The following is a 14,482-nucleotide window of genomic DNA, read 5'->3' as shown; positions in this document are numbered from 1 at the left end:
TACGATGAGACCTTCTCACCCATAGCAATGCTTAAGTCCGTCCGAATCATGTTAGCAATTTACGCATTTTATGATTATGAAATTTGGCAAATGGATGTCAAAACTACATTCCTTAATGGATATCTTAAAGAAGAGTTGTATATGATGCAACCAGAAGGTTTTGTCGATCCAAAAGGTGCTAACAAAGTGTGTCAGCTCCAGCGATCCATTTATGGACTGGTGCAAGCATCTCGGAGTTGGAATATACGCTTTGATAGTGTGATCAAAGCATATGGTTTTATACAGACTTTTGGAGAAGCATGTATTTATAAGAAAGTGAGTATGAGCTTTGTAGCATTTCTGATATTATATGTGGATGGCATATTGTTGATTGGAAATGATACTGAATTTCTGAATAGCATAAAAGGATACTTGAATAAGAATTTTTCAATGAAAGACCTTGGTGAAGCTGCTTATATATTGGGCATCAAGATCTATAGAGATAGATCAAGATGCTTAATTGGACTTTCAGAAAGCAGATACCTTGATAAAGTTTTGAAGAAGTTCAAAATGGATCAAGCAAAGAAAGGGTTCTTGCCTGTGTTACAAGGTGTGAAGTTGAGTCAGACTCAATGCCCGACCACCGCAGAAGATAGAGAGAAAATGAAAGGCATTCCCTATGCTTCGCCCATAGGTTCTATCATGTATGCAATGCTGCGTACCAGACCTGATGTGTGCCTTGCTATTAGTTTAGCAGGGTGCTACCTCTTAAGCACTGTGTTGGTTTTCCCTTGAATAGGAAAGGGTGATGCAGTAACGTAGCGTAAGTATTTCCCTCAGTTTTTGAGAACCAAGGTATCAATCCAGTAGGAGATCACGCTCGAGTCCCACGCACCTACACAAACAAATAAGAACCTCGCAACCAACGCGATAAAGGGGTTGTCAATCCCTTCACGGTCACTTATGAGAGTGAGATCTGATAGATATGATAAGATAATATTTTTGGTATTTTTATGATAAAGAGGAATAAAGATGCAAAGTAAAATAAACGGCAATAGAAATAGCTAAGTGTTGGAAGATTAATATGATGGAAGATAGACCCGGGGGCCATAGGTTTCACTAGTGGCTTCTCTCAAGAGCATAAGTATTACGGTGGGTAAATGAATTACTGTCGAGCAATTGATAGAATTGAGCATAGTTATGAGAATATCTTGCTATGATCATGTATATAGGCATCACGTCAGCGACAAGTAGACCAAAATGATTCTGCATCTACTACTATTACTCCACACAACGACCGTTGATACGTCTCCAACGTATCTATAATTTTTTATTGCTCCATGCTATATTATCTACTGTTTTGGATGTTTATGGGCTTTATTATGCACTTTTATATCATTTTTTGGACTAACCTATTAACCCAGAGCCCAGTGCCAGTTTCTATTTTTACCTTGTTTTAGGGTTTCGAAGAAAAGGAAAATCAAATGGAGTCCAATTGACCTGAAACTTCACAGAACTCATTTTTGGAAGGAAAGAAGCCCAGAAGACTTGGAGTGCACGCCAGGGGACTTACGAGGAGGCCACAAGGCAGGGGGCGCCCACCCCCTGGGCGCGCCCTCCACCCTCATGGGCCCCTCGTGGCTCCCCTGACGTACTTCTTCCGCCTATATATCTCCATATACCCTAAGAACAGGAGGGAGCACAATAGATCGGGAGTTCCGCCGCCAGAAGCCTCCGTAGCCACCAAAAGCCAATCTACACCCATTCCGGCACCCTGCCGGAGGGGGCAATCCTTCCCCGGTGGCCATCTTCATCATCCCGGTGCTCTCCATGACGAGGAGGGAGTAGTTCTCCCTCAAGGCTGAGGGTATGTACCAGTAGCTATGTGTTATCTCTCTCTCTCTCTCGTGTTTTTGAGGTGATACGATCTTGATGTATCGTGAGCTTTGCTATTATAGTTGGATCTTATGTTTCTCCTCCCCCTCTAGTCTCTTGTAATGAATTGAGTTTTCCCTTTGAAGTTATCTTATCGTATTGAGTCTTTAAAGATTTGAGAACACTTGATGTATGTCTTGCCGTGCGTATCTGTGGTGACAATGGGATACCACGTGATTCACTTGATGTATGTTTTGGTGATCAACTTGCGGGTTCCGCCCATGAACCTATGCATAGGGGTTGGCACACGTTTTCGTCGTGATTCTCCGATAGAAACTTTGGGGCACTCTTTGAGGTCCTTTGTGTTGGTTGAATAGATGAATCTGAGATTGTGTGACGCATATCGTATAATCATACCCATGGATACTTGAGGTGACATTGGAGTATCTAGGTGACATTAGGGTTTTGGTTGATTTGTGTCTTAAGGTGTTATTCTAGTACAAACTCTAGGGCTGTTTGTGACACTTATAGGAATAGCCCAACGGATTGATTGGAAAGAATAACTTTGAGGTGGTTTCGTACCCTACCATAATCTCTTCATTCGTTCTCCGCTATTAGTAACTTTGAAGTGACTCTTTGTTGCATGTTGAGGGATAGTTATGTGATCCAATTATGATATTATTGTTGAGGGAACTTACACTAGTGAAAGTATGAACCCTAGGCCTTATTTCCACACATTGCAATACCGTTTGTGCTCACTTTTATCATTAGTTACCTTGCTGTTTTTATATTTTCAGATTACAAATACTGATATCTATTATTCATATACCACTTGTATCACCATCTCTTCGCCGAACTAGTGCACCTATACTTATGATACTCCCACTATTCCGAATGAGAAGAATTTTGCTTATGTGGAGAGTAATAAAATTTCTATGCTTGTAGATCATGAAAAGAATGCTTTAGGTGCTGGTTATATTGTTGAATTCATTCATGATGCTACTGAAAATTATTATGAGGGAGGAACATATGCTTGTAGGAATTGCAATAATATCAAGTTCCTCTCTATGTGCTTAAAGTTTTGAAATTATGCTTGTTTCGCCTTCCTATGCTAGTTGATTATTGTTCCCATAAGTTGTTTGCTCACAAAATCCCTATGCATAGGAAATGGGTTAGACTTAAATGTGTTAGCAATATGCTTCATGATGTTCTCTTTATGTTACAATTCTTATCTTTTATGTGAGCATCATTGAAATTATCATGCCTAGCTAGGGGCGTTAAACGATAGCGCTTGTTGGGAGGCAACCCAACTTTATTTTTGTTCCTTGCTTTTTGTTCCTGTTTAGTAATAAATAATTCATCTAGCCTCTGTTTAGATGTGTTTTTATGCTTTTAATTAGTGTTTGTTCCAAGTAGAACCGTTGGGAAGACTTGGGGAAAGTCTTGTTGATCATGTTGTAAAAAACAGAAACTTTAGTGCTCACGAGAATTGCTGCCATTTTTATTTGGAGAGTTCTATTTAGTTAATTATTTTTGCAGATGATTAATATATAAATTCCTCAGGTCCAGCAATTTGTTTGAGAATTTTATGAGTTCCATAAGTATACGTTTGATCCAGATTACTACAGACTGTTCTGTTTTTGACAGATTCTGTTTTCGTGTGTTGTTTGCTTATTTTGATGAATCTATGGCTAGTAAAATAGTTTATAAACCATAGAGAAGTTGTAATGCAGTAGGTTTAACACCAATATAAATAAATAATGAGTTCATTACAGTACCTTGAAGTGGTGATTTATTTTCTTACACTAACGGAGCTTACGAGTTTTCTACTTTAAGTTTTGTGTTGTGAAATTCTCAAGTTTTGGGTAAGGATTCGATGGACTATGGAATAAAGAGTGGCAAGAGCCTAAGCTTGGGGATTCCCAAGTCACCCCAAGGTAATATTCAAGGATAACCAAGAGCCTAAGCTTGGGGATGCCCCGAAAGGCATCCCCTCTTTCGTCTTCGTTCATCAGTAACTTTACTTGGAGCTATATTTTTATTCACCACATGATATGTGTTCTGCTTGGAGCGTCTTGTATTATTTGAGTCTTTTCTTTTTAGTTTACCACAATCATCCTTGCTGTACACACCTTTTGAGAGAGACATACATGATTTGGAATTTGTTAGAATACTCTATGTGCTTCGCTTATATCTTTTGAGTTATATAGTTTTGCTCTAGTACTTCACTTATATCTTTTAGAGCACGGTGGTGGATCTGTTTTATAGAAACTATTGATCTCTCATGCTTCACTTAGATTATTTTGAGAGTATTAAATAGCATGGTAATTTGCTTAAAATCCTAATATTCTAGGTGTTCAATATTAGTAAAATTTTCTTAAGAGTGTTTTGAATACTAAGAGAAGTTTGATGCTTGATGATTGTTTTGAGATATGGAGGTAAGAATATCAAAGTCGTGCTAGTGGAGTAGTTGTGAAATTGAGAAATACTTGTGTTGAAGTTTGCAAGTCCCGTAGCATGCACGTATGGTAAACGTTATGCAACAAATTTGAAACATGAGGTGTTATTTGATTGTCCTCCTTATGAGTGGCGGTCGGGGACGAGCGATGGTCTTTTCCTAGCAATCTATCCCCCTAGGAGCATGCGCGTAGTACCGAGGTTTTTGATGACTTGTAGATTTTTGCAATAAGTATGTGAGTTCTTTATGACTAATGTTGAGTCCATGGATTATACGCACTCTCACCCTTCCATCCTTGCTAGCCTCTTCGGTACCGTGCATTGCCCTTTCTCACATTGAGAGTTGGCGCAAACTTCGTCGGTGCATCCAAACCCCGTGATATGATACGCTCTTTCACACATAAACCTCCTTATATCTTCCTCAAAACAACCACCATACCTACCTATTATGGCATTTCCATAGCCATTCCGAGATATATTGCCATGCAACTTTCCATCATTCCGTTCATCATGACACATTCATTATTGTCATATTGCTTAGCATGATCATGTAGTTTACATAGTATTTGTGGCAAATCCACCGTTCATAATTCTTTCATACATGTCACTCTTGGTCCATTGCATATCCCGGTACACCACCGGAGGCATTCATATAGAGTCATCTTTTGTTCTAGTATCGAGTTGTAATCATTGAGTTGTAAATAAATAGAAGTGTGATGATCATCATTTTCTAGAGCATTGTCCCAAGTGAGGAATTAAAAAAAGAGAAACGCCATAAAAAAGAGAAGGCCCAAAAAATGAGAGAAAAAGAGAGAAGGAACAATGTTACTATCCTTTGCCACACTTGTGCTTCAAAGTAGCACCGTAATCTTCATGATAGAGAGTCTCTTGTTTTGTCACTTTCATATACTAGTGGGAATTTTTCATTATAGAACTTGGCTTGTATATTCCAACAATGGGCCTCCTCAAGTGCCCTAGGTCTTCGTGAGCAAGCAAGTTGGATGCACACCCACTAGTTTCTTTTGTTGAGCTTTCATACATTTATAGCTCTAGTGCATCTGTTGCATGGCAATCCCTACTCCTTGCATTAACATCAGTCGGTGGGCATCTCCATAGCCCATTGATTAGCCTCGTTGATGTGAGACTTTCTCCTTTTTGTCTTCTCCACATAACCCCCCTCATTATATTCTATTCCACCTATAGTGTTATGTCCATGGCTCGCGCTCATATATTGCGTGAAAGTTTATAGGTTTGAGATTACTAAAGTATGAAACAATTGCTTGGCTTGTCATCGGGGTTGTGTATGATGAGAGCATTCTTGTGTGACGAAAATGAAACATGACTAAACCATATGATTTTGTAGGGATGAACTTTCTTTGGACATGTTATTTTGAGAAGACATAATTGCTTAGTTAGTATGCTTGAAGTATTATTATTTTTATGTCAATATGAACTTTTGTCTTGAATCTATCAGATCTGAATATCCATACCACAATTAAGAAGAATTACATTGAAATTATGCCAAGTAGCACTCCGCATCAAAAATTCTGTTTTTATCATTTACCTACTCGAGGACGAGCAGGAATTAAGCTTGGGGATGCTTGATACGTCTCCAACGTATCTATAATTTTTGATTGCTCCATGCTATATTATCTACTGTTTTGGACATTATTGGGCTTTATTATCCACTTTTATATTATTTCTGGGACTAATATATTAACCGGAGGCCCAGCCCAGAATTGCTGTTTTTTTGCCTGTTTTAGGGTTTTGAAGAAAAGGAATATCAAACGGAGTCCAAACGGAATGAAACCTTCGGGAACATGATTTTCTCAACGAACAAGACCCGGGAGACTTGGACCCTACATCAAGAAAGAAAAGAGGAGGCCACGAGGTAGGGGGCGCGCCCACCCCCACCAGGCGCACCCTCCACCCTCGTGGGCCCCCTGTTGCTCCACCGACGTACTCCTTCCTCCTATATATATCCACGTACCCCCAAACGATCAGATAGGAGCCAAAACCCTAATTCCTCTGCCGTAACTTTCTGTATCCACGAGATCCCATCATGGGGCCTGTTCCAGAGCTCCGCCGGAGGGGGCATCGGTCACGAAGGGCTTCTACATCAAGACCATAGCCCCTCCGATGAAGTGTGAGTAGTTCACCTCAGACCTACGGCTCCATAGTTAGTAGCTAGATGGCTTCTTCTCTCTTTTTGGATCTCAATACAATGTTCTCCCCCTCTCTTGTGGAGATCTATTCGATGTAATCTTCTTTTTGCGGTGTGTTTGTTGAGACCGGTGAATTGTGGGTTTATGATCAAGTCTATCTATGAACAATATTTGAATCTTCTCTGAATTCTTTTAATGTATGATTGGTTATCTTTGCAAGTCTCTTCGAATTATCAGTTTGGTTTGGCCTACTAGATTGATCTTTCTTGCAATGGGAGAAGTGCTTAGCTTTGGGTTCAATCTTGCGGTGTCATTTCCCAGTGACAGTAGGGGCAGCAAGGCACGTATTGTATTGTTTCCATCGAGGATAACAAGATGGGGTTTTCATCATATTGCATGAGTTTATCCCTCTACATCATGTCATCTTGCTTAAGGAGTTACTCTATTTTTAACTTAATACTCTAGATGCATGATGGATAGCGGTCGATGAGTGGAGTAATAGTAGTAGATGCAGGCAGGAGTCGATCTACTTGTCTCGGACGTGATGCATATATACATGATCATACCTAGATATTCTCATAACTATGCTCAATTTTGTCAATTGCTCAACAGTAATTTGTTCACCCACCGTAGAATACTTATGCTCTTGAGAGAAGCCACTAGTGAAACCTATGGCCCCCGGGTCTATCTTTATCATATTGATCTCCTACTACTTAGTTATTTCCTTTGCTATTTACTTTGCTTTTATTTTACTTTGCATCTTTATCAAAAAAATACCAAAAATATTATCTTTATCATATCTATCAGATCTCACTCTCATAACTGGCCTTATAGGGATTGACAACCCCTATTTGCGTTGGTTGCGAGGATTTATTTGTTTTGTGTAGGTATGAGGGACTCACGCGTAGCCTCCTACTAGATTGATACCTTGGTTCTCAAAAACTGAGGGAAATACTTACGCTACTTTGCTGCATCATCCCTTCCTCTTCGGGGAAAACCAACGCAGCGCTCAAGAGGTAGCATAGGCCAAACCAAACTGATAATTCGAAGAGACTTGCAAAGATAAACCAATCATACATAAAAGAATTCAAAGGAGATTCAAATATTGTTCATAGATAAACTTGATCATAAACCCACAATTCATCGGATCTCGACAAACACACCGCAAAAGAAGATTACATCGAATAGATCTCCAAGAAGATCGAGGAGAACTTTGTATTGAGATCCAAAGAGAGAGAAGAAGCCATCTAGCTAATAACTATGGACCCGTAGGTCTGAAGTAAACTACTCACACATCACCGGAGAGGCCATGGAGTTGATGTAGAGGCCCTCCGTGATCAATGCCCCCTCCGGTGGAGCTCCGGAAAAGGCCCAAAGATGGGATCTCTCGGGTACATAAGGTTGCGGCGGTGGAATTAGGTTTTCGTGGTGCTCTTGGATGTTTGGGGGGTACGTGGACTTATATAGGAGGAAGAAGTAGGTCGGTGGAGCAACGAGGGGCCCATGAGGGTGGAGGGCGCGGCCAGGGGGTAGGCGCACCCCCCTGTCTCGTGGCCTCCTCGATTGTTTCTTGACGCCCACTCCAAGTCTCCTGGATCACGTTCATTGAGAAAATCACGTTCCCGAAGGTTTCATTCCGTTTGGACTCCGTTTGATATTCCTTTTCGCCGAAACTCTAAAATAGGCAAAAAACAGCAATTTGGGCTGGGCCTCCGGTTAGTAGGTTAGTCCCAAAAATGATATAAAAGTGTAAAATAAAGCCCATTAACATCCAAAATAGATAATATAATAGCATGGAGCAATCAAAAATTATAGATACGTTGGAGATGTATCAAGCATCCCCAAGCTTAATTCCTGCTCGTCCTCGAGTAGGTAAATGATAAAAAAAATTAATGTGGAATGCTTTCTAACATATTTCTATATGTAATTTTTCTTTATTGTGGCATGAATGTTCATATCCGACAGATTCAAGATAAAAGTTTAATATTGACATAAAAATAGTAATACTTCAAGCATACTAACTAAGCAATTATGTCTTCTCAAAATAACATGGCCAAAGAAAGTTATCCCTACAAAATCATATAGTCTGGCTATACTCCATCTTCACCACACAAACTATTTAAATCATGCACAACCCCGATGACAAGCCAAGCAATTGTTTCATACTTTTGATGTTTTCAGACTTTTTCAATCTTCGCGCAATACATGAGCGTGAGCCATGGATATAACACTATATGTGAAATAGAATGGTGGTTGTGGAGAAGACAAAAAGAAGAAGATAGTCTCACATCAACTAGGCGTATCAACGGGCTATGGAGATGCCCATCAATAGATATCAATGTGAGTGAGTAGTAGGGGTGGAAACGGATCGGATGCGGATCAGATAGTGCTCTTACCACTTCCATTTTCATATTTTCAAAACGAATACGAATCCGAATACGGATGTTCTCGGATACGGATGCGGCTCGGATATTATTCGAATACGGATACGTATCGGATATTTTCTTGATTCGGAACGGATACGAATGATATCAACATGTTGCTTAAGTAAATTAGTCGATAGCTATGTGACCTAAAATAATCAACTTGCGACATACAATAAGTCAATGATAAATAGGTTTATGAATAAATACTATTGTAATGCATAATAATTTATAAGTTTAATCATATAAAGAGTAAAATTTAACCACTTATTTGGCTTTTATGTTGGATAATTGAAATATTGGGCCTAGAATTTTAAAAAATACCTCCCATAATCTTCTTCGGATACGGATATATCCACTTCCATATCCATATTTGTGTCAAAATCTCCTACCATATTTTATTTTGTATTTGTTTAATAAATTCGGATACGGACAATTTCCATTTCCATTTTGGTTCGTATGCGGATGTTTCGGATACGAATAGGCATTTTCTCGAATACGAATATCGAATATTTCGGATTATCCGCTACCACTTTCCACCCCTAGTGAGTAGGGATTGCCATGCAACAGATGCACAAGAGCTATAAGTATATGAAAGCTCAACAAAATAAACTAAGTGGGTGTGCATCCAACTTGCTTGCTCACGAAGACCTAGGGCATTTTGAGGAAGCCCATCATTGGAATATACAAGCCAAGTTCTATAATGAAAAATTCCCACTAGTATATGAAACTGATAACTCAAGAGACTCTCTATATGAAGAACATGGTGCTACTCTGAAGCACAAGTGTGGAAAAATGATAGTAGCATTGTCCCTTCTCTTTTTTTCTCTCATTTTTTTGGGCCTTCTCCCTTTTTTATGGCCTTTCTCTTTTTTTCGTCTGGAGTCTCATCCCGACTTGTGGGGGAATCATAGTCTCCATCATCCTTTCCTCACTTGGGACAATGCTCTAATAATGATGATCATCACACTTTAATTTACTTACAACTCAATAATTACAACCTTATACTTAGAACAAAATATGACTCTATGTGAATGCCTCCGGCGGTGTATCGGGATGTGCAATGATGCATGAGTGACATGTATGACAAATTATGAACGGTGGCTTTGCCACAAATACGATGTAAACTACATGATTATGCAAGCAATATGACAATGATGAAGCGTATCATAATAACGGAACGGTGGAAAGTTGCATGGCAATATATCTCTGAATGGCTATGGAAATGCCATAATAGGTAGGTATGGTGGCTGTTTTGAGGAAGGTATATGGTGGGTTTATGGTACCGGCGAAAGTTGCGCGATACTAGAGAGGTTAGCAATGGTGGAAGGATGAGAGTGCGTATAATCCATGGACTCAACATTAATCATAAAGAACTCACATACTTATTGCAAAAATCTATTAGTTATCGAAACAAAGTATTACACGCATGCTCCTAGGGGGATAGATTGGTAGGAAAAGACCATAGCTTGTCCCCGACCGCCACTCATAAGGAGAACAATCAATAAATAAATCATGCTCCGACTTCGTCACATAACGGTTCACCATATGTGCATGCTACAGGAATCGCAAACTTTAACACAAGTATTTCTCAAATTCACAACTACTCAACTAGCATGACTCTAATATCACCATCTCCATATCTCAAAACAATTATCAAGTATGAAACTTCTCATAGTATTCAATGCACTTCTATGAAAGTTTTTATATTATTCCTAAAAGCAAATTTCCATGTTGTTCTAAAGGACTCTCAAAATAATGTAAGTGAAGCATGAGAGATCAATTATTTCTATAAAATAAAAACACACCACCGTGCTCTAAAAGATATAAGTGAAGCACTAGAGCAAAAACTATATAGCTCAAAAGATATAAGTGAAGCACATACAGTATTCTAATAAATTTCAAATCATGTGAGTCTCTCTCAAAAGATGTGTACAGTAAGGATGATTGTGGTAAACTAAAAGGCAAAAACTCAAATCATACAAGACTCTCGAAGCAAAACACATATCATGTGGAGAATAAAAATATAGCTCCAAGTAAAGTTACCGATAGACCAAGACGAAAGAGGGGATGCCATGGTGTCCTTGAGTTTTATCTTGGGGTGCCATGGGCATCCCCAAGCTTAGGCTCTTGCCACTCATTGTTCCATAATCCATCAAATCTTTACCCAAAACTTGAAAACTTCACAACACAAAACTCAAAATAGAAAATCGCGTGAGCTCCGTTAGCGAAAGAAAACAAAACACCACTTCAAGAAGACAAAACACCACTTCAAAATGGCATGGCAATGACAACGGATAACTTAAAGACACCTGGCGCAACGGTCTCATGGCAATGACAACGGATAACTTAACACGCAAGCAAGCACGTACGTTTTGAGTGGCAATTTAAGAATGGTTGATGGCGTTGGCGTGTGCTCGCCGGCACATTCGAATTCAGATCGGCCGAGCCCTTAAACCGGAGGGAAACAGGGGAGCTCAGCTCTGGTTCTCTGCCCATTTTCCGCGTGCATCCGGGCGCTGATTTGTAGAGTACCGGTGGAAAGCGGGCACGCAGGCGCAGCCTCAGATGCGTCCCTCCAAGGAAAGGAACAAGTAGTGTTCAAAGAAATAAATGAGAAATGAGCAAGTACTGGGAGGAGACTCAAGGAAGTATGGTACACATTTTCTACGGTACTAAGTACTCCCTTCATTCCAAAATATAGTGCGTCCGTGTTTTTCAAGGTTCAACTTTGACCATAAATTTAACCAGCGAGACCAACTGCGACGGGAGAAAAAATTATATAATTGAAAACTTCTTTCAAATACGAATTCACTGATATAATTTTTGTTCCCGCTGCAATCGATCTTGATAGTTAAATTTATGGTCAAAATTGAAGCACGTGGATAGAGGAAGCACCTACGTAGTGGAATGGAGAGAGTACTTACTTACACGTGCGTCGGTAAACACTGAAATACTCCATCGTTGTAGTGCGTGAACAGGTAGGTTTACTGCTCACCTGTATTCATTGTTGGATTTTGTTTTCACGAACATGGAGTAGTATATATTTTTTTTTTGCCTAGGACGTCTTTGAAAAGTAATCTTTCCTCCGCATCATGCGGATGGGGCGAATGATGACGGGGCGAAAAGCAGAGGAGGGAGCGTAGTTTGGTGGACCCACTCAACGTCTAGCGAACGTCGACTACTACTCCTCTCCTTGCTGCGCTCCCCTCCCCCCACTTCCGCTCCCGAGCCCCAACGGTCGACTCGGGCCTGCCTCTTAAACCCTCCCCTCCTCTTCCCCCTCCGCGCACGCGCCGCATCCCCCCTCCCCACCCACATTTCAAACCAGGAGAAGCGAAACAAATTCCCCACATAATCCTCCGATCCGCCCACCAAACCGCGCCCCTAATCACGCAGGAATCCTTCATCAATCGCTCGAGTCCACCCATCCAGGTACCCCGCCGACCCCTCCCCAATCTCGACCCGCTAATCGCTCGCTCGCTTGTTACCGGCTCTGATCTCCGTTCGATTTCGCCGCCGCAGCGGAAGGAGACGGAGGGGAAGGGGGGAGCGTCCCCGGCGGCGGCGGCGGCGATGATGGAGGAGGACCCGCTGATCCCGCTGGTGCACGTGTGGAACAACGCCGCCTTCGACGGCTCCAACTCCGCCTCCTCCAACGCCTGGCACGCGCACGCCACGCCCGTGCGCAGGGGCGAGAAGGAGAACCGCCGCCCCGCTGAGACCGACGACGCCGACGCCGACGCCGAGATCGCGCGCATCGAGGCCGAGATCCTGCGCCTCTCCTCCCGCCTCCACCACCTCCGCGTCTCCAGGGGCCACGACGCCAACGCCAAGTCCACCGGGACGCGGCCGCGGGCGAAGGGGCTCGGCCTCGCCCCCCTCGACGACGACCTCCTCGCCGCCGCCGCGGACCCCGACAACCTGATCCCTCTCCCGGAGAAGCAGCAGCCCCCGCCCCCCGCGCAGAAGCCCAGGCCCGCCGCCAAGCAGCAGTTCCCGGCGTCGCGGGGCGGCAGGGGGCTCAGCATCGGCCCGCTCGACATCGCCGCCGCGAACCCCGCCAAGGCCCCCGCCGCGCGTCAGCAGCAGCAGCAGGGCGCTGCCCCCGCAAGCCGCATCCTGAAGCCGATCAAGGAGCCGCCCGTGCAGCGCCGCAGGGGCGTCAGCCTCGGCCCGATGGAGATCCAGCACGGCATCAGCGGCGGCACCAAGCCCGTGGCCGCGGCGGGCGCGGCGCGGGTCAAGCCGTTCCCCGGCAAGCTGAACGCCATCCGCGAAGAAGGGCAGGCTTCCAGGCAGCAGCCCGCGGTCCCCGCTAAGCTCTGGCCGTCGAGCAACGCCAGGCAGCCGCTCGACAGCAGCAAGCAAGGCACGGCGGCGAGCAGGGCCAAGGCGAGGAGCTCCAGCATGAGCCCCAGGGCGAGGAGGCAGTCCATCGCCAGGGCCACGAACAGCACGAGGGGAGGCGTCGCCGCGTTCGGGGCCGCCAAGGTGGTGGCCGACGAGCCCACGCCCAAAGCTGTCATGAACCAGAGCAGCACTGCGTCCACCTGCAGGAGGCCGGCAGGGAGCTCCAAGGTCCGGGTCGTCCCGAGCCGCTACAGCCTCATGCCCGGCGCGTCCCTGGGAGCTGCAACACAGGAGAGGCGCCGCAAGGAGTCTCTCCCGGGATCGACAGGGGGCGCAGGCCAGAAGGAGGAGGAGATCAAAGCGATGCCCACTGAGCCTGTCGACGATGACCTCTCTCCTGAATCACTGGACAAGGTTGCTGAACTGCTCCCGAGGATCAGGACCATGCCGCCTCCCGACGAGACTCCCCGCGACTCGGGGTGCGCGAAGCGGGCCGCCGATCTGGTCGGGAAGCGATCCTTCTTCGCGGCGGCCGCAGCCGGCGATTGCAGTGCCATTTCCTCCTACCAGGCGCGGGTCCTCGAAGCTGAAGCACCGGAGGAGGCAGCAGCAGCAGCAGAGGCCTTGGGCGATGAGGCAGCCTCAGCAGGAGAGGCCTTGGGCGATGAGGCAGCAGCATGATTTTGATCCATTCATGATTGGTCGGAGCGCTTGCTTAACTTGAGCATTTGGTGAGGCTTTTTGCAGCGTGTTACATAGTCAGTCTACTGTTATATTCCTATCTCATGCTTTGTTTGCCGATTTAATTCGTTTAAGGCCCTGCTAGAGTGTGAAGAAGACCTTTATATGGGTGCTCTTGTGTTTAGTTTTACCTGTCAGTCAGTGTGCTCTGTTTGTGTAAGTAGTGTCATGGTGTGGTTCTGAAACCTTTTGGTTGGAAATGTGAGAGGATAATATTCTGCTCGAAAGCTTGCTGAAGTTGAAATGTTTTCTTATTGTATGCAAATTGGTGATGAGTAGCACTTCTTATTCAGCCATTGTTTCAGCAATTTCTCTTCTGCAGACATGTGTTCTGATTTTCAGTTCCTGCATAGGCATAGCTGATAAGATAAAGAATAACAACAGTACAAACGGGGGTGATTGGGTAGCATGATTTATGCTGGACTGACTAAGCTTGTGTCCAAATTCACTGTGAATTCAGTATTGTCAGCCCATTGAACTTGTTTCTTG

The 14,482-nt window shown here is 43.6% G+C and overlaps 1 protein-coding gene across 1 annotated transcript; it reads left to right on the top strand.

Moving 5' to 3' along the window:
* Positions 1 to 12,175: 12,175 nt before the first annotated feature.
* Positions 12,176 to 14,178, top strand: LOC125520213 (uncharacterized). Its single transcript, XM_048685059.2, has 2 exons — positions 12,176 to 12,334; positions 12,425 to 14,178. Exon 2 carries the CDS (start codon positions 12,476 to 12,478, stop codon positions 13,931 to 13,933), a length of 1,458 nt encoding a protein of 485 aa, XP_048541016.2. The 5' UTR covers positions 12,176 to 12,334; positions 12,425 to 12,475; the 3' UTR covers positions 13,934 to 14,178.
* The last annotated feature ends 304 nt before the right edge of the window (positions 14,179 to 14,482 follow it).

This window comes from Triticum urartu, chromosome 7A, assembly GCF_056163025.1.
Source record: "Triticum urartu cultivar PI428250 chromosome 7A, HENAU_Tu73, whole genome shotgun sequence".
Taxonomy (NCBI): Eukaryota; Viridiplantae; Streptophyta; class Magnoliopsida; order Poales; family Poaceae; genus Triticum; species Triticum urartu.
This window is presented reverse-complemented; position numbering and strand designations above follow the sequence as displayed.